The following is a 23906-nucleotide window of genomic DNA, read 5'->3' as shown; positions in this document are numbered from 1 at the left end:
AACTCTTTACGGCCTGTTTCGCATGATGGAGAAACTTGCGACCACGAAGTGAGTTGTCCAACTTATGATATTGGGCACCAGGCATCATATTAGGCACTTCGTAGTTTGATGATTCTTGTATTTTGACGTACTTGTATGGCCCAGAAGGGGCAGGTATATCAGTACTTTTACTAACTGCAGGGAATATACCTTTGCCACCCTTTGTGCACTGAACTAAGGAAATCGTCACGCATAGCATTTTTACCCGTGTGCCCGGTTAAGGGTGGCCAGTTCGTGGGCGGCTATGCATGAAAGTTTCAAGTGTGGCTTCTTTAGCTTGACAACTATACAGCTTTGACTACGCCAACAGATGGGAGGATGGAAGGGCAGGCATGCACCACGAGATGTTTCTGCTAGATCTGCCTAGACAGTATTCAAGTCCTTCCTTGTAGACCGGTTTCGGCTCACGCGTCCAACGGCCTTGCTCAGTTGGGGTGCATTATGCTGAAGGAAGCATGGGGGGGAGAGCTTATTTTGGCACACCTTACTGGAAGTATGCTTGAGGGGCATCTCCCTGCTCTCCTCCTGGCATGTTTTCGGTCTTTGACCCCCCGGCGGCTTGCTGCAAGTTCCTTTCACAGGGCTAGGTGGTCAACTAAGGGGGGGGGCTGGCCTCCGATAGGCCTGCCAGGTCAGAGTAGCCAACTTTAGCTAGAGCCTGTGGTGGTGATGGTGTTCAATACCCAGTCTGGTGGTTCTGGGCCAGTTTCCCGTCGCCATGCGCTGCGGGGGGCAGCGGGCTCTAGGTGCCTTTTGAGGATCAAGCTAGGGTATTCTGGACTGAGGGGCGTGTCTTGGTTTTGGCACGCTCACAGACGGGTTCCAGCGGAGGCTCCCCGTCCACCATTTAGGGAACCTTGTTGACACACCATCTTTCTGTCGACACCATCCTGGTGTATAGATCAGGGTCTCATGCGGTTAGCAGGTTCCAGGCAGCTGTGACCAGTCTCTGGTTCAGCAAGCAGTATAGGCTGACACTTTGCATAATTTTACAGTGTTTCTTGATCGAACCCAACACTCTTAATTCCCCATTCCTGAACGTGACATCTGGTGTGTCACCAAGGATCTTTTTACATTTTTGCGCTGGCCAGCACGGCATGTTACGGCACCTGATAGAACGACCACATTGAACTCTCAGTGGGTTTTGCCACCAGTGGGGATCAGATTGGCCCATCAGGTGGTAGGTCGCGAGGGGCGGCTTGCCTTTAGATCGTCTGTAAAATAACCCACCTTGTTGGCATGTGTATATGCTAATAAACCTGCAGCTACTTTTCTCCAACAAAAAGTTGTCTTGTCTGCTTATTTCTGCTACATGCATGTTGCTGCGAGCGGGCTGGTCAGTGGGCCGATATTGGCACTAGTCGTTTGCTGTATTTGTAATACATTCGTCCTTTCCGTGCCTGTACACTCGTTGGGAGGTGTATGTTCTGTTTGGGAATATTACAAAAGGGACTTTCCGTCAGCCTCCAGCCTCCACACACAGCAAGGCAGTCTCATTAAGTCTGTGGGTTTGTATGCCCTACATTTAATCTTAATGGTGGGGCACTATTTAAATCATCGAGCACATTGGTGTGTAAAAAGGGTTCTCAGATTTGACCCCTCTTATTAGCAGACGGGAAAAACCAAAACCTCGCAGGGCCTTCAAGAATACCAGACGTGGCCTTTATAGGACCAGATATACACAATTTGTTTTCTGTTGTAACGCAGTGGTTTAGTCATAGCCTTGTTTTATTGTATTGGCCTATATTTATTTCTTCATACTACGACACTGTATCAAAGCGCTTATGTGGGTGAGTTACAGGTAATCCCGGATGAAATTTCAGGATTGTCAAGTTGTGCTTCTTAAGTGAGATTCATAAAGTTATGTTGTCACGTCGCATAAGCATTTGCTGCAAAATTGTACAGTGGGAGCGTGGGAACACAATGTACGACCAAAACGCACACATCTATTAAAGTGGGCTCATCTTCAGCATTCCACAGTATGTGCAGCCATTGTTTCTGAATGTATGTATTGTATTCATGTGTCGTAATGCAAACAAGAATAAGCACTGGCAAATTCAGACGATCTTGCTACAGATTCTCTGGTCCGTGGCAAGAATAGGCTTATCGCATAAAGTCAAGGGTTGAAAGCGGTGTACCAAAAGCCTCTTATGTATATTGTTAACAATAGTTAATTATTCTTCAGTAGTCGATTCTTTCATATGCACTATCAAAACTAGACCCTGCCCTCTGATTCGTATAATTTGAATAAATGGAGGGCCCTCAAAATATTGCTCCACATGCTTCCCTCATAATAACAACACCCTCGCCTTTACCACCAGAAAGGCTAATAACTGTATGGTATGTCTTGCTAATCCTTTATTTATAAGGTGTGGTCTAAGACCACCCTAAAGTGGCCTTCCTGCCCAGTGTGAAAAAGTGACTTTCTTGAGGAGGAATAAAATACTCAATCTGTCTTTTCTTCACAGCAACCTTTTTGTATATTTTTTTATTTTCAACTCTAGCTTGTTGGTGTAGTTATGTTGTTTATTTATCCCACAGTGGTGTTAATAATTTAGAGGCTTAGGAATGTACTCTAAGCCTGGTTTGTTATTTGAACCATTGCAGCTGATTTTGTTTTAATTTCTATTTTACAAGCATGACCAAGAGAACATTATAAGGGATCAAAGTTGTGAACAAGTTGCTCATGGACAGCTTTGGGTAAATAAATGACCAGGGAAATAAACAGCCATTCCCCTTTGTCCCTCTACAAATTTAGAAGTTGTTTCTCTGTTCCCATTGGTAGTTCCTCATGCTCAGTCCTCTAGACAGTGCTACTGCTGTGTCTCCGGTCATAGTGGTAATTCCTCATTCTTAGTACTCTAAACAGTGCTGGTAGCATTTCTGGTCTCATCAGTAATTCCTCATTCTAAGTCCATAGGCAATGCTGCAGCTGCTTCTTGGTCCTATCAGTAATTCCCCATTCTAAGTCTTCTAGATGGTACTGCTACCTGCTTCTCTGGTCTCATTGGCAATTCCACATTTTAAGTCCTCTAGACAGTGCTGCTGCTGTCTCTATTCATACATCCGCTACACTCCAAACCAAAACACATAGGTAAAAGACTGTCATTTACAATGACCAATAGCTCTAACTCTGACAAATGCGCGACCTATTGCATTGTAAATGCTTGTTTGTTAAAGCAGTCCACGGGAGTGCATGTTATTTTCAGCTGTCTGCCTCTTGTACTTCCCCTCTTTGCCACGCTAATGCTGCTCTTTCTCTGCCGTGTGCTTCTCACCGCTCCTCTTCCCCTTCCAAGATGCGGACACCCTTGTGTGCCTTTCTACCCCACATGTCTTTCTCACCCATGTACTTCTCCCTATCAGCGCTACATTGCGCATGCTCATCCGTTTGCTTTCATCCGCCCCACATTCCTCTCGTTTTTGCTTCCTTTCATGTGCCTCCGATGCTGCTTCTCCCGACCTACGGCCTGTGTTGCTTCCGTCTGACCTGTTGTTTCCCACACCACACCCCGGTGGTCCTTACCTCTGTAATTCAAAGCGCCCATTCCTTCCCTCACCTGCTTGTGCTACATTTTTTTCTTTTTTGTTTTTAGATCCAACTCTGATTGGTAAAGAAAAAAAAATACTCAAGACATTTTGTAGGCACGTGCATGCTTGATGTGTATGTCTACAAAATTATATAAACAACAAAAGAGTGCAATTTATAATCAAAGAGCCAGCAAGAAAAATCTTGAACTTTCTAATAAACTCCGCAAACGGGGTTATCCTGATAACAGAAAAGTTATGAGTAGGGAGCTACCCTTTCTGTCAGGAAAAGGATTGGGTCGACAATTATACAAAAACAGGGTACCTTTTCCTGATTTTATGCCTTATGTGTGGTGTGCCTATCCCCATTCGGGTGGCCACCTATATGTAAAAAGAATGTGCAGTATTATCTAGGTTACCAAATTTACAACGTGAACTAACAAACCCTTCAGTTTCATGGGTGACCATATATAAATCAAAGACTTGTTTTAAAATTGTCATACATTTTATTCATATAATTTTTTTTTTAAAACCATAGTACCAAAAAACTGTTACATGAAAGAACAATTGCACGATATATATTCAATTAATACAAATAATTAATAACACATTTACTAAAACAATTTTAAGTTTACAAAACTGCTTGTAAAGCAATGAGCATTTTTATACATGAATAGTAGAACACAAATTATTAATAGGAACAAACTGTCGACGCGGCGTTTCGGTGCCTCTTTTATTCTTGCACCTTCTTCAGGACTCGTTCCCTGATTGGTCACATCTACAAAAACATATATCATAATACATTTCATTAGGTCCCATCTTCTAACATCGATTACATTTAATTAGTACGTCATTAGTTAAAACCTAATATTTGGTAACCTATATATTCACTTGTGCACACCTTAACTCAAGACTTACTTCAACTTTCTTACTGTCTATTATCATTTTCTCTAGACAGATTACCTACTAGGCGGGATGATAGCAGGGGGGTGTGTTTCCTTACACCAACACTAGTGACTGTCTCAGTTCTCATTTACTCTGCTAGACAGTCCTATCCCATACCTCTTTCTCAGATCTTTTTATTCTATCTGCATGGTCATTAATCACGGGTCCCTTTGTTATGACCCTGGGGACTGGGTTAAGATTCTTTTTACTTAACTGTATCTGTCCACCCATATCTATTTACTCAACTTACCCAGGTGATATTCCCTGGATCTTTTTTTGGTCTTATGAGTCCGTTTAGCATCTGCTCATATTTTTCATCCCCTTTGTTTCTATGGGATTTCTGTTATTAAGATAAAACAAACAAAAAGGAATCAAACCGCTTGTTCTTGGTTTTTCCTTACATTTTATGTTATATTCAGTGTGGATTGATGGTTATGCCCCTATTTAATTACCTTCACACTCGATACTCTCGGTCTTTCCTCAGAGTCTATGGAATTTGACCACTTCAGTACTACAAGGCAAAGGAAAACATATATATTTTTTTCTTTTTGTGATCAATCTATTGTTTAACTACGCACTTTATGCTCCAGTAGTTAGCTGGTAGGCCTATCCATTCCTTACCGGTCTTATTTCCACTTATCTTTTGGTCATAAGGAGGACGCCTCTGGGAGCTCCCTTTTAATGCTTCTTACCCCTGCTCCGTCTAGGGATGGAATGATCTTTGTTAGTGTTACTCTACTTCCACTACGCTTAATCAAATATGACCCATTCTTCTTACAGTTCTTACCTCACTGGATGTTAAGAGTTACTTTTAATTTGCTTCACTCTTGGGGTTGGCAATCTTTAAGTTGAAGCCTTTTGACTTTGCTTGCACTTCTAAGAAAAAACAAATGTTGTAGCTATATCAGAATAGTCTGTCTTTAGCATTTTTCTGCTTGCTGCGCCCTGTTCACCCTATCTCTACTTACTTGGTGGTGGGAGCTGAACTGCGTGGCGTCCTCCTTGCCTCTTGAGTCTTCTCGATCTAATCAGGCTTACTCCTTTCTGGTATTTATACCGTCAGAGATTGACTCATTAGTTACACCTGGCCACTGTTGGTTAGTGCAATTGTTTGGTGACCTGACTACGGCCGCCATCTTATAATGGGTTTAAGTCCTTAGTCACTTGTAGCGTTTTATGCTCAATTTATTTATCTTGGAGCTCCCTCAACTTGTCTTATCCTATTAATAAATATACCCGTTGTTCGTCGTATTTATGACGCATTTACGGGGTTCCACCGACTTTTGTGGCAGAGATCGCTATAGAATGTGTATTCTTTTTTATTTGTTTTGAGGCCATAGTTTCACTCTATACTTCGTCAATGGTTGTTATTTTTGTTGATCTTGGTTACCCCCCCCTTTTTTTTGTGATTATACCTCGTATCATGCGCTATTTCCTATCTTCTCGGAACGACCAATAGTCTTTCCGTGATTATTTCGCGGTCGCCATCTTGGATGAGGGGACCGTGTGTTGTTTAAAAACCCCGCTTTATCCTTGCGTATGTCAGTGCATTATTGTAAATGGATCATTATTAATGCTACTATTTTTTCTTTCCGTTACTTATGTTTATTAAATCATTTTTAAGAGCCCGTATTTGCCCGTTTTGCGTCTCCTATCCCCTCGTCACTGGTGGTGCGCGCCATCTTGGATTGGGGAGGCAAAACCACTCGAAATTTGTTCCGTTTTGATGTTATCCACTTGCAGACCCTTTCCTCTTTATTATTCAGACCTGTTTTGTAGGAATTGAATTTGGACATATAGTATTGTTCTCTTTGTCTACGTTTTTTGGTTAAGTCTCCTCTCTTAAGGAGACTTAACCAAAAAACGTAGACAAAGAGAACAATACTATATGTCCAAATTCAATTCCTACAAAACAGGTCTGAATAATAAAGAGGAATGGGAAAAAATACTGTAATGCAACCTGGGAGACAGATTCAGGAACATGAGGTCCTGAAAAAAACTTAAGTAATAGGAGTTGTGAAATAAGAAAGGGTCTGCAAAATGGATAGATCTCGGGCAGCTGTAAAAACACTAGTGGAAGTAGTAACTAAGTTGGGGCACTAATAATCAAAATGGGGCAACCTTCCCCCCTCGTAATTAACCGGGAAGTATGGTCCGTAAATGCATACAATGTCTAACATTATTAAAATATGTTTACACTTCGAATTTTATTATTTTTATGTGAGGTCAAAAGTACCTAATAACGGCAAAAAAATGCGTAGGATGACACCACAGGGTTATAACTACAACAATTGGGAGGTATAACTTTACATAAATCTACATAATATATGAAAAGCCTCTGCTGCAACCAAGTGGATAACATCAAAACGGAACAAATTTCGAGTGGTTTTGCCTCCCCAATCCAAGATGGCGCGCACCACCAGTGACGACGTGATAGGAGACGCAAAACGGGCAAATACGGGCTCTTAAAAATGATTTAATAAACATAAGTAACGGAAAGAAAAAATAGTAGCATTAATAATGATCCATTTACAATAATGCACTGACATACGCAAGGATAAAGCGGGGTTTTTAAACAACACACGGTCCCCTCATCCAAGATGGCGACCGCGAAATAATCACGGAAAGACTATTGGTCGTTCCGAGAAGATAGGAAATAGCGCATGATACGAGGTATAATCACAAAAAAGGGGGGGTAACCAAGATCAACAAAAATAACAACCATTGACGAAGTATAGAGTGAAACTATGGCCTTAAAACAAATAAAAAAGAATACACATTCTATAGCGATCTCTGCCACAAAAGTCGGTGGAACCCCGTAAATGCGTCATAAATACGACGAACAACGGGTATATTTATTAATAGGATAAGACAAGTTGAGGGAGCTCCAATATAAATAAATTGAGCATAAAACGCTACAAGTGACTAAGGACTTAAACCCATTATAAGATGGCGGCCGTAGTCAGGTCACCAAACAATTGCACTAACCAACAGTGGCCAGGTGTAACTAATGAGTCAATCTCTGACGGTATAAATACCAGAAAGGAGTAAGCCTGATTAGATCGAGAAGACTCAAGAGGCAAGGAGGACGCCACGCAGTTCAGCTCCCACCACCAAGTAAGTAGAGATAGGGTGAACAGGGCGCAGCAAGCAGAAAAATGCTAAAGACAGACTATTCTGATATAGCTACAACATTTGTTTTTTCTTAGAAGTGCAAGCAAAGACAAAAGGCTTCAACTTAAAGATTGCCAACCCCAAGAGTGAAGCAAATTAAAAGTAACTCTTAACATCCAGTGAGGTAAGAACTGTAAGAAGAATGGGTCATATTTGATTAAGCGTAGTGGAAGTAGAGTAACACTAACAAAGATCATTCCATCCCTAGACGGAGCAGGGGTAAGAAGCATTAAAAGGGAGCTCCCAGAGGCGTCCTCCTTATGACCAAAAGATAAGTGGAAATAAGACCGGTAAGGAATGGATAGGCCTACCAGCTAACTACTGGAGCATAAAGTGCGTAGTTAAACAATAGATTGATCACAAAAAGAAAAAAATATATATGTTTTCCTTTGCCTTGTAGTACTGAAGTGGTCAAATTCCATAGACTCTGAGGAAAGACCGAGAGTATCGAGTGTGAAGGTAATTAAATAGGGGCATAACCATCAATCCACACTGAATATAACATAAAATGTAAGGAAAAACCAAGAACAAGCGGTTTGATTCCTTTTTGTTTGTTTTATCTTAATAACAGAAATCCCATAGAAACAAAGGGGATGAAAAATATGAGCAGATGCTAAACGGACTCATAAGACCAAAAAAAGATCCAGGGAATATCACCTGGGTAAGTTGAGTAAATAGATATGGGTGGACAGATACAGTTAAGTAAAAAGAATCTTAACCCAGTCCCCAGGGTCATAACAAAGGGACCCGTGATTAATGACCATGCAGATAGAATAAAAAGATCTGAGAAAGAGGTATGGGATAGGACTGTCTAGCAGAGTAAATGAGAACTGAGACAGTCACTAGTGTTGGTGTAAGGAAACACACCCCCCTGCTATCATCCCGCCTAGTAGGTAATCTGTCTAGAGAAAATGATAATAGACAGTAAGAAAGTTGAAGTAAGTCTTGAGTTAAGGTGTGCACAAGTGAATATATAGGTTACCAAATATTAGGTTTTAACTAATGACGTACTAATTAAATGTAATCGATGTTAGAAGATGGGACCTAATGAAATGTATTATGATATATGTTTTTGTAGATGTGACCAATCAGGGAACGAGTCCTGAAGAAGGTGCAAGAATAAAAGAGGCACCGAAACGCCGCGTCGACAGTTTGTTCCTATTAATAATTTGTGTTCTACTATTCATGTATAAAAATGCTCATTGCTTTACAAGCAGTTTTTTAAACTTAAAATTGTTTTAGTAAATGTGTTATTAATATTATTTGTATTAATTGAATATATATCGTGCAATTGTTCTTTCATGTAACAGTTTTTTGGTACTATGGTTTTTAAAAAAAAATTTTATGAATAAAATGTATGACAATTTTAAAACAAGTCTTTGATTTATATATGGTCACCCATGAAACTGAAGGGTTTGTTAGTTCACGTTGTAAATTTGGTAACCTAGATAATACTGCACATTCTTTTTACATATAGGTGGCCACCCGAATGGGGATAGGCACACCACACAAAAGTTATCCTGATAACATCCTGAAAAGGACAAACAAGAGAACAGAGGGCAGGGACCAATAGCAACCCTTGAATGGATCGGATATCGTGCGGTTATCATGCCAGATTGCGATTATAAGAATACGCTAACAAACGTTCCATTTAACTACCATTGTGAATACCATACTATTTCGTATCTTGAGGACTATTGACCTATATTATTGATTTGAAGCCCTGAAGAAGTCTCCTAGCGAGGCGAAACGCGTTGGCTATGGCTTTGATGATTTCACTTTTGGAAGAAGTTTCTGTTATGTGAATAATAAAGAGAAAAAAATCTTGGAACAAAAAACACATCTACTGAATTTGGACTTTTTCTTTCCTTATGTGCATATTGTCTGAAGATAGAAAATCTTTAAGTTGGATGTGCTACTTTCTGATGTTCCAAAATCCTGAAAAGGAGTTGCAAAAGGGCCAGATAGAAACCGAGGGAAGCATGTCTTGAGGACACTGTTAAACTGACGTGTATAACCACTTATAGTGCTGTTTCCAATGCCATCACAAAATCTAAAGGAAAACATTGGCGGATCCTTGAAAGTAATAACAGAAGGTGGGAAAAAACGGATATTCACTTTAAAACACCCCCGACCCGACTACAAGACATCGGTGAGGGAATGTGTAGGATTCACACGGGCGCATGGCTTTGATGAAGTGAGTTGGTGGTGCGATTTGCAACAACCATTTGAGGTAAAACAAAGGCCTTGCTTAAACCTAATAACATACGGCTGATTTTCCAATCCTACAGTGTGTGATTAAAAGTCACTGCCCTCCTCTGTGACCCATGGAGTGAGGTCATTATATGCTTCACGTAAGCCAAGTTTCTCCTTCTTCATAAATACGGCCTTATTTACGGGTGTCACGATTTTTATATCTTAGTCGCGCCCCGGTATTTTAATCAGGTCCTCTTTTTTATTTCTGATAAAACACATCAGTAATATCCGAGTAGGCATGTATATATATATGTATGTATATATATATATATATATATATATATATATATATATATATATATATATATATATATATATATATATATATATATATATATAAAAAAAAATAGGGAAGTACGCTTATGATTATTCATGACCTGGTGCCGACTAAAACAAAGAGTCCGGCATGTTTTTCCGGGTCATTTTCAACACATAAAATTGCATGAGGGCTAATTGGTTTATGTCACTAAAATGGCACCAAAATCCTCAGCAATAGAGCATTTTTATTATAGTCCTAGGGTCACGCAGTGTCAGCAAAACTGAAGTCACTCTTGGGCATGTTCAAGCACTGTAAGTATTTATGTATTGCATGTGACTTGTGTTGTCCTTGTTTTATCTGTTTTTATGTCATTACAGAAACATACGATTTTCAGAAATCCTGAAGACGTTACAAAAACCGTGAGTTATTCCGGTTCTGCTCTCCACCACAGGTTAGGGTGCGCCTTAGCATGCGCACATCACTGTGGTGGGTTGGTCCTGACGAATGCCTCGCTAAGACCACACAGAGGCAGAAACATGTTGACCACTCTTACTTTTCACTTTATTCTCACTTTAGGGTATATCTGGTAAAATTAACTAGTTAATTATACTCCAAAACTGTTTTTATTGATGCCTGGTTTTCTGCCAATAAAGTTATTTGGATAAAACCAAGGCATCTTTCACATCACTCCTTTGCACGCACTTTTGGCTCACTCACATCACTGAAAAAACCCGCTCCGTTGTAAACCGGCGTTGTAGTACACCAGGGAGGAACTTGGCCTCTCTGGTGGGAATCCAATGATGAAGCATGGTGAGGGTTCTTTTTAAAACTCAGAGTGATTTTTCTTGCTGGCTCTTTGTTTAAAAATCACACTCTTTTGTTGTTTATATATTATTGTTCAGGGGGACTGAGTTGCGTGAATTACCCTCTCTCTCCTGTTGTTTAACTATATGTCTACAAAATGACATGACAGCTGAGTCAGGCTTTCTTCTCTTTTGTTTTTAGCCATTATGCGCAGCATCAAGGTATAGCTCTAAAGCGTGGCTAAAACCACTGGCAAACCCAACAGGTCCCCAAGATGAGACCTATTGGCTTTGCTAATTCTTGTATTTTTACATTTGGTTGTTTGCGTCTGTATTTATGGGAATGCGTGGCCTTTGTTAAAGTTTGGTGTGTTAGTGTAATCATATTGCTAGCTATAGTAACCGTTTGGGTGGCACACAATAACTTGCTTGTTGCCTAGTTGTCAACATTATACTATAGGGTTTAGGTTGAGTGTCGTAATGTAGTGTAGTTGTGTTATCCCCAACAAGACAATAAACCAAGCACTATATCACAAAACAGTATTTTGTTTCCTGGTTTTGTCCTATTGTCAATTAGACACTTGACCCAAAAACACCTTATATACTAACGATACAAGTCGAATTAGACTCAGCCTAACACAATTCAACATTTGGTGCCAAATGTATCAACACTGTGCGGGTTTGTATGATAAAGTGATGCAAACCAGCGCAAAGTGTTGATTTTGGAGTTTACTTTCCAGCGCAAAATATATTTTGCCCTGGAAAGTAACCCCAAAGTAAGACAAAGTACCACTTTGTGCTACATTGCTCTACTTTGCATCAAGGGTACATTCCGTGAGGGTATAGGGACATTCTCATGCAACCACTTTTGTCTTTTTTTTGTTTGCTGTGCTTCTTGGTTTTGAGTCTGTGTATGCCTTGTGCAGATATAAACACAAGCACCTTGACCCAGCTCTGCTTCCTTCCTCCCCATTTAAATCGTCCCTGAACCTCTCCCCAGTCGGCCATGGGAGAAAGGCATAAATTCCTCTTTTGGTGGTTTAGTAGTTCCTCCAATTGGTGCTCCTCAATCACTCCTTACTAGACTAAGTATAATGCTCTTTGGTGGTTTAACAATGCTGCCAGTTGGCTGTTTACCTGTTTCTCCCAGCTAGACTTCAGACAATACTCCTTGGTGGTTTAACAATGCTGCCAGTGGCCTGCCCACTTGTCTCTCCCAGCTAGACTCCAGACAATACTTCCTGGTGGTTTAACAGTGTTGATAATGAGTTGCTCTTCTTTCACTCTCAGGAAGACCCCATATAACACTCCCTGGTGGTTCAACTGTGCCTCCGATGGGCTGCTTCTCCTCTGGTGCTCTTCTGTGACTCCTGGCTAGACTCCACAAAATACTCATTGGTGGTTTGACATAAGCCCGGGTGAAAAATAAATGATGCTGGCATAATTGTCTTAATTTTGGAAATTTCACATTACACTTGTGATCCAAAATTACACGACTTTACGTAAATATGCGCCATATCAAGGAACGCACAGGAACAACAGAATGCAAGCAGCTGCTATTTGTGGTGCTTTTGCTTATTTGCTTTATTCATTACCACAAAATGATCGACTTGAAGATGCATTTTTTACTAAAATATTGCGCAAAATTAGAAATTTGTATTTTGCACAATTCTGCTGAAGTTTTGCGAAAATTACGAGAAAGTAGATTTTCCTTGGTGGTTTACTGTGTCGCCAATGTGTTGCTCCAATATCGCTCCTGGGCAGATTCGAATAATATTCAAAGGTGGTTTTACAGTGTCTTCAAGACTTTAGGCCACCTGGTGCCACTGGGTAAACCCTATATCCCCTAATGTACACCACTGATGCACACCAGTGCTAGTTCCTCCCTATGATGCTGATCACCCAAAAGATGATGAGCACCTACGTGGACAGCTATGTCTGTTCCCACACTGTGCAACACCAGTTCTCGTGAAGCAGCCACGCTGTGCACTCACCACTTGCGCCTGAAGTACCTCACCAACATGCCTAGCATAAGCAAATTACCACCATCAACCATCCACTTCAAAGAGCGCTTAGAAACCTGATGCAATTTAGAGCGCTTTGTGACATCTGCAGGCCTATGAAGCTCCATATAAATCTATAATTAAGGCTCATGGTTTTCTGTTTTTACGGATTTTTACAGATAATTACAGACCGAAAACAAAGTGTGTCCTGTCTGTATTTATTTTTAACAGTGGAAAAATGCAGAAAAGTGTGCTTCTTGTGGGTGACTCTCCATGCTGTTTTCCGTGAATTCTACACAGCTGAGCAGCTAGGCAGCAAGGGAAGTTAAAAATAGGTTGAGATTTCCCCAAATGCAGGTGTATGGTGACATATATTTGATTTATAATGCTCATATATACCTGAAGATGTAGTGTTTTGCTATATTTGGCAGCTTAATCTGCTAAAACACGACAGGCAGCAAAGTATGAATGCATGTTTATCAGATAAATAAATGTGGAAATATACCATTATATGATTCCATATATTCGCAAAACACAGAATATGCAGCCTGATTCATCAAGCTAAATTGCACTTGCAAAGGGCAAGATTTTCAGAATCTTGCCCATTGCGAGCGCAATTTTTGCATTTGGGATTCATCATCCCAAATGCAAAATTCGGTAATTGCTAATTCGCTAAATTGCGAGGAATTACATTTAAGGAATCTCTATTTGAGATTCCTTAAATGCAATTCATCAACCATTTTTAAATTGCTAATTCGCAATTTCGGGCCGCTATTTACCGAGAGGTCAGACCTCTCGGTAAATAGCAAAAACTTAGAAAAATGCTTTTAAAAGCATTTTTCTAAGTTGCATGTTGCACACACACATGTCCTTTGGACATGTGTGTGCACAACACCAGTTTCAATTTGCATTTAAGGGGTGCTACAGGGTGTCCTTTGGACACCCCTGGCACCCTTTAAATCGCTATCTTATTTGCGAGTAGCAAATTGCTAATCGCAAATAAGGAATACTCCCCATTCATTCCTATGGGCCTTTTGGCCCATAGGAATGAATGGGGAGTTATTCCTTATTTGCGATTAGCAATTTGCTACTCGCAAATAAGGACTGTGTAGGAATCGCTATTTATTTAGCAATTCCTACATGAATACCGTTTTGCGAGTCCTTAATAGCGATTCGCTATGAATCGCTATTAGGGGCTCGCAAAACGGCCCGTTGATGAATCAGGCTGATGGGGCCTTATGTATCAACACATTTTCCCATAGACACAGAATGGGCAAAACCATTTGATACATATGGATAATTACCAATAGGATGGGCAAAAAATAAAAATGGATAAATACAGACGGAAATGATAAAAAAAATACCATAAAACCGGGAGCCCTATCTATAATGCAACGGACCACCTAGACAATCGCGTTATGCCTCATAAGGTGTCTGGAAAGAGCTATATAAATGCGAGTTAGTACAGTACAGTGCGTTACGCCCTCCATGCTTGGAGCGCGCCCTGCCATATGTGCGTGGCTTGTCATTTCTGGACCCATAAATTGCATTTGAGAATGCCATCGTTTTTATAGTACAACAATAGCAACAAATCTCATGTTTCCCTTTGCACCGAACCTTTGCAGTGGCTTACATGAGAGTCGTGACTGTCTGCAGCAGGAGCTTCCGGTGCTTATCCAACAGCGCGGGTTCGATCCGTGGGAACCGCGCACTGTGTACTTTTACCGCCCTCATGTCTGAGCCAGAGGTAGCAACTGGAAAAGATTTCAGTATTGCAAAATACCTCAGACAAAACCTCTATTGGGCTTTGGCAGCAGTGCTACAAATGAAAAAAATAATTAACATGCTGTGAATCCGTTTTGTTGTGTGAAAATGTGGTGGTTGTTTTTAGCATAAGCTACATCCCTTCATTAAGTTATCGTTATTTATGCTCAAAGTTTCCCGCTTTCTGCCAGGTTTTGTAATAGTCCTTTAGTGAAAGGAAAACTCCCAGAAAGTACTGCATGCTGTTAAATTGAAGACAGACTTTGTCACTAGAAGAATTAAGGTCACCGTTTCTGTTTACACATAACCTGTTCATTACTTTACTGTACAGACTTCAATGAAGGTATTGTTTTGCTAATCAAATAATTCAATATGCATGTAAATATGTATTTTTTAATTTCAGATCCCGTTTGGTGCAGAAATCGATGGGATGAACATTCTGGGTTTGGTCCTGTTTGCTCTTATTTTGGGAGTAGCCTTGAAAAAGCTTGGGCCGGAAGGGGAGGATCTGATACGGTTTTTTAACTCATTCAATGAGGCAACCATGATTCTTGTGTCTTGGATCATGTGGTAAGTACAATAAAATGATGACACTGTTTTGTGATGTACGGCGAGTTTGTGTATGTGTGTGTGTGTTTATATTTATATATGGAATTAGCCCTTGGATGACCAGTTTCTCTGAGTATCAGTTTCACTCCGCTCTTTACTACTGTCTAGTATCTTTCCTCCAGTCTGCTGCACGAGGGTGCTTTTCGGGTTTAATTTTGTGGACTAATGTGTATTCTGCATTCATATCTGTTGCCTTTTTGATGCACAAGTGCAAATATTGGCCACAGAAAATTCACCGGTTATGGAATGCTATGGAAACGATAACTCATCACCACCCACCCTCCAACTCAGCATGCACAGTTCCTCACCTCACACGTCATCACTGACGACACCTTAAATTAAATAATTGATCATGTCATGACTGATGTTATTTAATAAGTTATCATTGATGTTATTATTGATGCAGCTTGAGTTGTTGTCAGAGATGTGAGGTCAGTCAGGAGAAGTGGACGGTGGGGACATGAGTTATGGTTTGCATAGCAAGACATAACTGGTGCATTTTAGGGAACTTTAGGTTTTGTATCGGAATCATTAAGTCTCATTAACTGTTTATATGTCACTGAACAAACACAGTTAAAAAATGAGGGGGCATGCGGCCTCCTTCCCCGAGCCGATTTCAGCTCTGAGCAGCCCATCCCCTAGGGTCCGCCATTTTTTTATTTTAGGGAGGTGGGAATGCGTCGGTGCTTAATTTGAGCTCGTGGTTTTCGGTGCTCAGCACCAGCGCTTTTCATGAGCACCAGTTAAGGACATGGGGAGATTAAGAGATTTGCCCAGAATCACAGGATGTTGAGTTTACACAGAGACTCGAGTCTGGTACTCCAGCTCTAAAGTTGGAAGCTCTGGTCACTGTCCCACATCCACTCTCCACTTTCATGGTTAGTAGTCGGCTCTGTTTTAGGCGGTGCTGACAGGAGAAGTGGTCTGGTGCAAGCTGCCTCCTGACGAGAGCCCCAGCACTTATTTTTTACAAATGAACCACTGGCGTGCAGCCATGAGTCCCTGGCCAATTTCGGCCCCATGGATCCCATTCTCAAAGTCTTGGATGGCTCCCACCTCAAAAAGCCTACCATTTTTAAAGCTAGGGAGTCTCACTATAGCCCCAGGGGTGCCTTCCTTCAGGATTGTGTGCTTTTTTTATTTTTAAGGGTCTGGCACCGTCCCTAAGCCGATTTTGGCTCAAGGGCTTGAATGGCTCCCACCGGGCAAGAGCAATAGTTTTCTTTTTTACCCAGTGAAAAAAGTGTGCTCCCTACAGGGTGGGAGCATATTCCTTGTCAGCTCCCTCCAGCACCCAGGATGGGTGCTGGCTTGTTAGCCAACACAGCTGTGGGGAACCTGGGGCTTCCCCTGCAGCCCCCAACGATTTTAAGACAAGTGGGTGCCCCGGGGGACATTGGGACACCCACACAATCAGAAAGTGGCTGGCTAACACCAGGGAGGATGGTGGGTGCACTTGTCCTCCTCCTGCGACTCCCAGCGATTTTAAGACATGTGGGTGGGTGCCATTTAATATTACTTTTTTGCATTCTTTTTATTAATAGTTTTACACGATTAATCAAAACACAGCCCTCACAAAAGATATCACAGCCCTCACAAAAGAGGGCTCAATCCCCATCAACATCAAAGGAAGTGAATTTCCCATTAGCACTTTCTTCTTCTGCAATTTCATTCCTTGTGTTTATATATACAGCTTCATATTAGCATGTTGTCAAAAAAAGAAAATAAGCGATTTGTTCACTAGTACACAGATTCATCTTATACTTAGCAAAATATTCCTAAATCCTCAAAATAGGTAGGTTTTTCCCGTCATTTTCTGGTGCTCCGAGGTGTTTTTTCAGAGATCAATGTTATCTTATGTACTGTAAACCTCTACCTCGAACGTCTTGGCAACCATCAGAAACTCTGGCTTATCTTACCTTCAGAATGCAGATAACACACAGCTGCACCATAAAGATCACTACTCCAGAGGACATCTCCCTGGTCGCAACAACACTTGAGAACATGCAAACTTCAATGAGTGACCATCATCTCAAATTCAACACTAACAGAAAACAGCTGCTTCTGATTTCTTCTAAGACTTTCTTTATGCTACTCCGGAAGCGATGCTCTCTGCCAACATCTGCGGCTGCAATTTGTCCACCAGTGAGAACGTCAGATCACGGGTTTCATCCTTCAAAAACAATGAACCCTTAGAAAAGCATTAACTCCATGGCCAGTAGTGCGAATCACCAGATCTGAATGTTTTGTGGAATCAACCCCTTCTCAGAGATCAGGGTTTCAAAGTTGTGACTCAAGTACTGGTCCTGTCAAAACGGACCTTGTTCCGCTGAAATCTTCTCTGCATCCTGCAGACTGGTCTCTAGGACTGGTCGCTATGGACACATCATGGTATACTGCTGTTACATTACTGTCTTTCTGTTGATGGCAGGGCAACTTTGAAACCTAAGTGCCTTTTCCACAATCTCTTAAATGCAGACAACCCTCAGTATTTGGCAGTGAATTTGATGATCACTGAAAGATCACCACCCAGTGCTATGAAGCTCAGAGAGTCCTGCTGATAACCACAGTATTCATTCTCTGCATCCCCTCTTCAGCTACCTTCAGAACAAGAATCCAGATCCTTTCTCCTACCCACCACGTTACCAAACCCTCCACTTAAATATTGCTCTCTGCTTGAATATTTCCACTGCTTATCATTGGATCACTAAGAAGGGTATATTGAATCAATTGGCGCATTTTACCTGTAATTGTCCAGTTTATACTAACTTGCTATCTGTTTACCTGTGAATATTTACCCACCAGCATTTACTTTTTTTTGCTAGTAGGATCACCCTAATATGCCTACTATGTGAAGCGCTCTGATGCTCCACGGCCTTGAACATGCTATTGAAAAACACAAATAAATAGGACGAAAACTTCTCACCCTAATGACACAATATAATCGTATACACTCACCAATTTTGTGTTCCTTTTCTACATTTCAGCACTCTTCCCTAGCACATTAATATTTTCTCGACATTTCAAGTTGACCTAAGGCACCTTCTCTCATAGAAGTCAATTATAGCGTTGTGTACCGCCATAGTGGGCTTTACCGGCCATTAAAGTCCCACTGCAGTGTTGTAGGCCTAAGCTACAGGTGAAGATCTACAAGAAGGCAGCAGAACTTTAATGGCCGGTATAGTGCACTACGGCAAACTAGAAAACTATGTCAGCATTCTGCCTCATGAAGAAATATCCATAATAAAAAAGCCTTCCACGACACACAGGTGGTATAAAAGCAAAAGCCTCAGTGCCCCAGAAGCTTCTGAACCTTTCACAGCTTCTCTTGGGTTGCTGCAGAACGTGGGGTCATAACAGCAACTGACAGACATAAACAGGGACCAAACGAACAGTGAAAGGGGCTGAAATTGGTTCCTGATTCTCCCTCGGCTCAAGCAAACTGCTTTTGTTTGGCAAAGTCAAAGCAGACAAAGGAGCGAAAGAGAATTCCCCCTTCCTCATCCCTTGACTCCAATGTCACTGTGAAGCATGGATGGATGGAGAGGGGAAGCTTGCTGTATGCCTTCTCTCCCAGCTTCTGCTACCTTCATTTCTATACAATCCTCATTTCTTGGAAAAACAGGAGAGATGGGCAGTCAGAAGCTGGAAAATAGGGCATTGGGATGTTGACAGCATCCACCCTATACTAATGATTGTGGCCCTCTGCTGTTACATTTTCCTCAATCCAAAATTCTAATAAATTGTTTATTTATAGTAGGAAGACTTGTCTTAATTCTGTCTATTATATGGTTTTCTTTGCACCCCACAATGTAAAATAACACTTCAGTAAAGTTGTTGTGGTTTCACAGAACTCGCTGTTCAGCGTAAAATGTGGAGAAAAAAAATAGCAAAACTAGGTGCAAACAATTCAGTTTGACCACCAATTAGTTAAACAAACCATGACCATATTTATTAGCACTTATTTATAGTGATATAGCCATAACCTCAAATCTGTTCTGACCTTTTAAGGTGCCTTTACTACTATTTTTCTCCGTTCCTGCTCAACATTTAGATTTATATCTTCTTCCCACTTAGCTCTAAGCTTTTTCAATGAAGTTTTTAATGATGCTGTTCATAAGTACATGGAATTACGTGTTTTGTGGTGCTTGACCATTAAAGATTTACAATTCTGTAGGTTCAGGACCGCTGGGGTTTATGTGTAATTCCCCCCCAATTTTACATCAGGATTTAGAAACGCCTGGCTGTCTATCCACAAGACTTTAAGACCAATATTTCGGAAACCAGTCCCCCCAAAGTTCTGTGACAAAAGATGATGTTTGTGTCAGGGTCTGATTAAGGTGCCTGCCTAGAAGATTGACTACATCTCCCAGAATGCCTAGCGTGGAGTGGGACGAATTACGAAAGGCATAAAGACCTATGGGTGACAGCGATCAGCGCACGTGATTTGTCCTTTGAGATTCTGATGTTTGCGGACGCCTTGTCCCCGCGGAGTTGCTGGGGAAGTGCGGTTCGTCTGCTCCGTGGCTGCGGAGCAGGTTGTGTGTCGGTCGTTGGTAACGACGTGACTAGGCAGTTACCGGCAGGTGCTGTCTTTTGTTATTTCCGTGAGACGCCTGGATTGCCCCCTCCGCGTTCTTGCGGTATTTGGTTAACTTCTATGGTGAGACGCCGGAGACGCCTGGATTGCCCCCTCCGTGCCTCTCTCAGACTGTGGTATCTAAACTGAGTTACAGTCACCGGCTGGTGCTGTTTTCAAGGGGAATTAACGTGAGACGCGTGAGACGCCGGATTGCACCCTCCGCGATCTTAAACAGTTCAGTTCCTCTTTTTTGGGTGTTTTGTGGAGACGTTGGATTGCACCCTCCACGTTCACTGAGAACTCTTTGATTTACTCTCGGCTGAGAGCATCGAACGGGAGCCGCTTGGATTGCACCCTCCTGATACTTGTACTTGTTGTTGAATTACATTCCCTCATTTTTCCAGGAAGAGCCGGTTGGCTACATTTGATTTGGTTCTATTATCATTCGTTTGGAACAGTGAATTACTGTCCTTATTATCTACATGGGGAATAGGAGAGATATCAATCCACCGAGGCTGTGAGAAAGTATTCCTTTCTGTATCCCTTTTCTTGGCACCTGGTGAGTGTTTTTGGGTTGTGAGAAAGGTGACGTACATGACTTACAGAGTATGTAGAAGGGCACTAATTGTTATTTCATTTCCTCAGCAAGAGAAGGATTTCAGTACAGGGAAGGGTTCGCCTCCTGAGCATTATCAGGTGAGGGTTAAAGAAGCATTATAGAGATAGAACAGGGAGGTAGTGAGTTTGTGGACTAACGTATGCCCTCTTTTGTTACAGGTCCCTATCCCTGCTGCTCCTACCCCTCCCTTTCCCTCGCCTGACTGCCTTGAGCTCTAGATGTTACTGATAGTCAGAGTACAGGGACGTCTGGAGGTGGACCCCATTTGAGCATCGTTCCGACCCCGAGGAGCAGCAGCCGTGACAGTTTGACATAAGTAGAAAACACCCATTGATCCCATTGATCACAAATGAAGATAACCCCTACCTCATGATATTGTTGGACCCTCAGCTGATTTCGACACACTCAGCCACCACACCCTGATGTGCTCCCTGGAGTCTCAAATGGGATTCGCCAGCAATGTCCTTCTGTGGTTCTTATCCTACGGTTCCAATCATCACCTGTTTCTTCACATGGGTACCTCCAAGTCACAAAAGGGCCCTGTCATCTCTGGAGTCCTCTAGGGTTCCAAACGGTCTTCTTTCATCTTCAACCAATACATGAAGCAGATTGGTGCTCGATTCACAGATAACAGCAGCAAAATTCACCAATTTGCTGATGATGCTAACTCTACCTGAAAGTCTTGTCTTCATCAGGCATCTAATGCTTTCACATTATTCAAACATACCTGAAGTTCAATCCTACTAAGCCAGAATTCCTGTTATTTTCAAAGAACAGCAAACAAGATACAGTACAAGACGGTTCAAGATATAAACATTGGCGGCTTTGTACCTCAACTTTTACCCGATACCAAGTCACTTGGATTCACCTTGGACAGCAACCTCACCTCAAAGAACACATTGCAACAACAACAGAAAACAAGCTTGGTGCCCAGCTTTCTCTTCCAAAGAAAGTCTAACCATTTCTTCCAAACAAATGTCTTCAGATCTCCTGTTCAAAAACTTGCATCTGGATGGTGGTAATGCCCTGGTCCGTGGCCTCCCAGACTCCACACTGGCACTCCTTAGGAGCACCCTACGCACTGCAGTATGTCTCATCCAGGACCTGAAGAAATATGGTCACGTCACCCCCATCCTGATGGAACTCCATTGGCTCCCCTTGCAGGGTTCACCAGCTTCAAAACCAGCTCATAATTTACAAAGCCATCAAACCAGCACTCCAGCTTATCACAACCGTAGCCAGGACACCATCAAACTACCGACTAAGAACTGTAAAAAAGAAAAACAAGACAGCAAGCCTTTTCAAACTATGCACCCAGGATCTGGAACATCATCCCGTACCCATCAGAACCACCCCAGAGCAACTCCAGTTTAGGAGTTGAAGCCTCACTTCTTTAGAGAACACTACATCACACTGCATTAACCGCCCACAACCCAGTTTAGTCTCCTATTACTCTTTGACTCTATGCTTGTCTTTGATCATGTACAGCACCCCACTGCCTTTTGGGTAGGTTAGGGATATTGAAATACCAAATGCATACATATATACATGTCGTGACCCGACAGATAGGGCGACAGGGCATAGGGACACTAGGACCCTGTGGGTCATGAGGGAGGTGACCAGGTCACCGGACACCACATCCGGTTAGGGACAGGAAGGACAGCAGATTGACCAGGACGAGTGCGGGGACGGATGTATATGTGACCAGCTCCACAGGAAACAAATAAAAGAAGTATTGCAGAACCAACCTGTGTACTGAGTCTGATATGCTGTCTGACGCACACATCAGAACACGACAACTGGCGACGAAGGTGAAACGAGCCGACGTGTACTGACTGACGGCGCCATCAGGAACAACCAGGTGCCCACCCTGGATTTGCGAGAAGAAAAAGGAGAAACGAGCGACATTGGAGCCCACCCGACCGCTTCTGAGGAGACTGCCAACAAAGTGCGGTGAGCGCGAAAGGAAGCGTGCGATCGAAATTGAGGCGCGAGCTCTCGCGAGAGTCTCGGCGGCCATCTTAAGGTCAGGCGGCTGGGCCAATCAGAAGCGAGATCGGGGAAGCGGCCATTTCTACGTCAGGCGAGCGAGATTTCGATCGCGAAATCTCGCGAGAAGAGCGGCGGCCATTTTGGAAACAGGACAATAGAAAGAAAGACCATAGGAGCAAACAGGGTGGCCATTTTAAGGCCAGGCAAGAAAGAAAAGAAACAAAAACAGAAGGAAAAAGACAAGAACAAAGAGAACAAGCATTTGCAATGCAATAGGTCTCGCATTAGGAAAGTTTGAGCTATTGGTATTGTAAATGACAATTTTTTGATTTATGTGTTGGTTTTAAAAATAGCCAAATTAATAGCTTTGCCATTTATAATGCCAATAGTTTTAACTTTCGCAAATGTGACACCTATAGCATTTGTAATGCAATATGTGTTGCATTTACGTGACTTTGATGTATTGTTATTACAAATAACAATGGCTTTTCATTTTTTTAATCATTAATACTTAAATAAAAGTTATTTTAATTTATAATGGCAATAGCTTTTGTAAATAACTTTTTTGAAGATTAAGTTCATTGTATTTTATTGTGACGAAAATCCAAGAACAGAAGTAAAATAACATCTTTTTGTGACATTTGTAATAAACCTTGAAACATTGATAGAACATATTTGAACCAGTTGTTGTTGAATGGTTGCACAGATTGATGCTGTACTGGCACTGAGTGTTGCGGTGGCTACGAGTAATGCTGTGTCGTTCAGTGAGGCTGTGGTAGCGCATAGTGATGTTGTGGTGCCCCTGAGTGATGCGGTGGTGGGGCTGAGTGATGTTGTGGTGATGCAATAGATGGATAGAGTGAGTGCTGGAGAGTGGTGACTGGGCTGGAGAGGGGTGACTGGGCTGGAGAGCTGTGAATGGGCTGGAGAGCTGTAAATGGGCTGGAGAGCTGTGAATGGGCAGGAGAGCTGTGAATGGGCAGGAGAGGGGTGACTGGGCAGGAGAGGGGTGACTGGGCAGGAGAGGGGTGACTGGGCAGGGGAGGGGTGACTGGGCAGGGGAGGGGTGACTGGGCAGGGGAGGGGTGACTGGGCAGGAGAGGGGTGACTGGGCAGGAGAGGGGTGTTGGGCAGGAGAGGGGTGTTGGGCAGGAGAGGGGTGTTGGGCAGGAGAGGGGTGTTGGGCAGGAGAGGGGTGTTGGGCAGGAGAGGGGTGTTGGGCAGGAGTGGGGTGTTGGGCAGGAGAGGGGTGTTGGGCAGGAGTGGGGTGTTGGGCAGGAGTCGGGTGTTGGGCAGGAGTCGGGTGTTGGGCAGGAGTGGGGTGTTGGGCAGG

The 23906-nt window shown here is 42.3% G+C and overlaps 1 protein-coding gene across 1 annotated transcript in view; it reads left to right on the top strand.

The window, feature by feature from the left end:
• Positions 1–23906, top strand: part of SLC1A4 (solute carrier family 1 member 4) — a 202586-nt gene that overhangs the window by 130718 nt on the left and 47962 nt on the right. The window contains exon 4 of the mRNA XM_078649416.1: positions 15175–15341. Within this exon, the coding sequence (XP_078505542.1) occupies positions 15175–15341 (167 nt within the window). The remainder of the gene's footprint in view (positions 1–15174; positions 15342–23906) is intronic.

Source organism: Lissotriton helveticus, chromosome 6 (genome assembly GCF_964261635.1).
Source record: "Lissotriton helveticus chromosome 6, aLisHel1.1, whole genome shotgun sequence".
NCBI lineage: Eukaryota > Metazoa > Chordata > Amphibia > Caudata > Salamandridae > Lissotriton > Lissotriton helveticus.
Note: the sequence above shows the minus strand (reverse complement) of the source record. Positions and strands in the feature narration are given on the sequence as shown.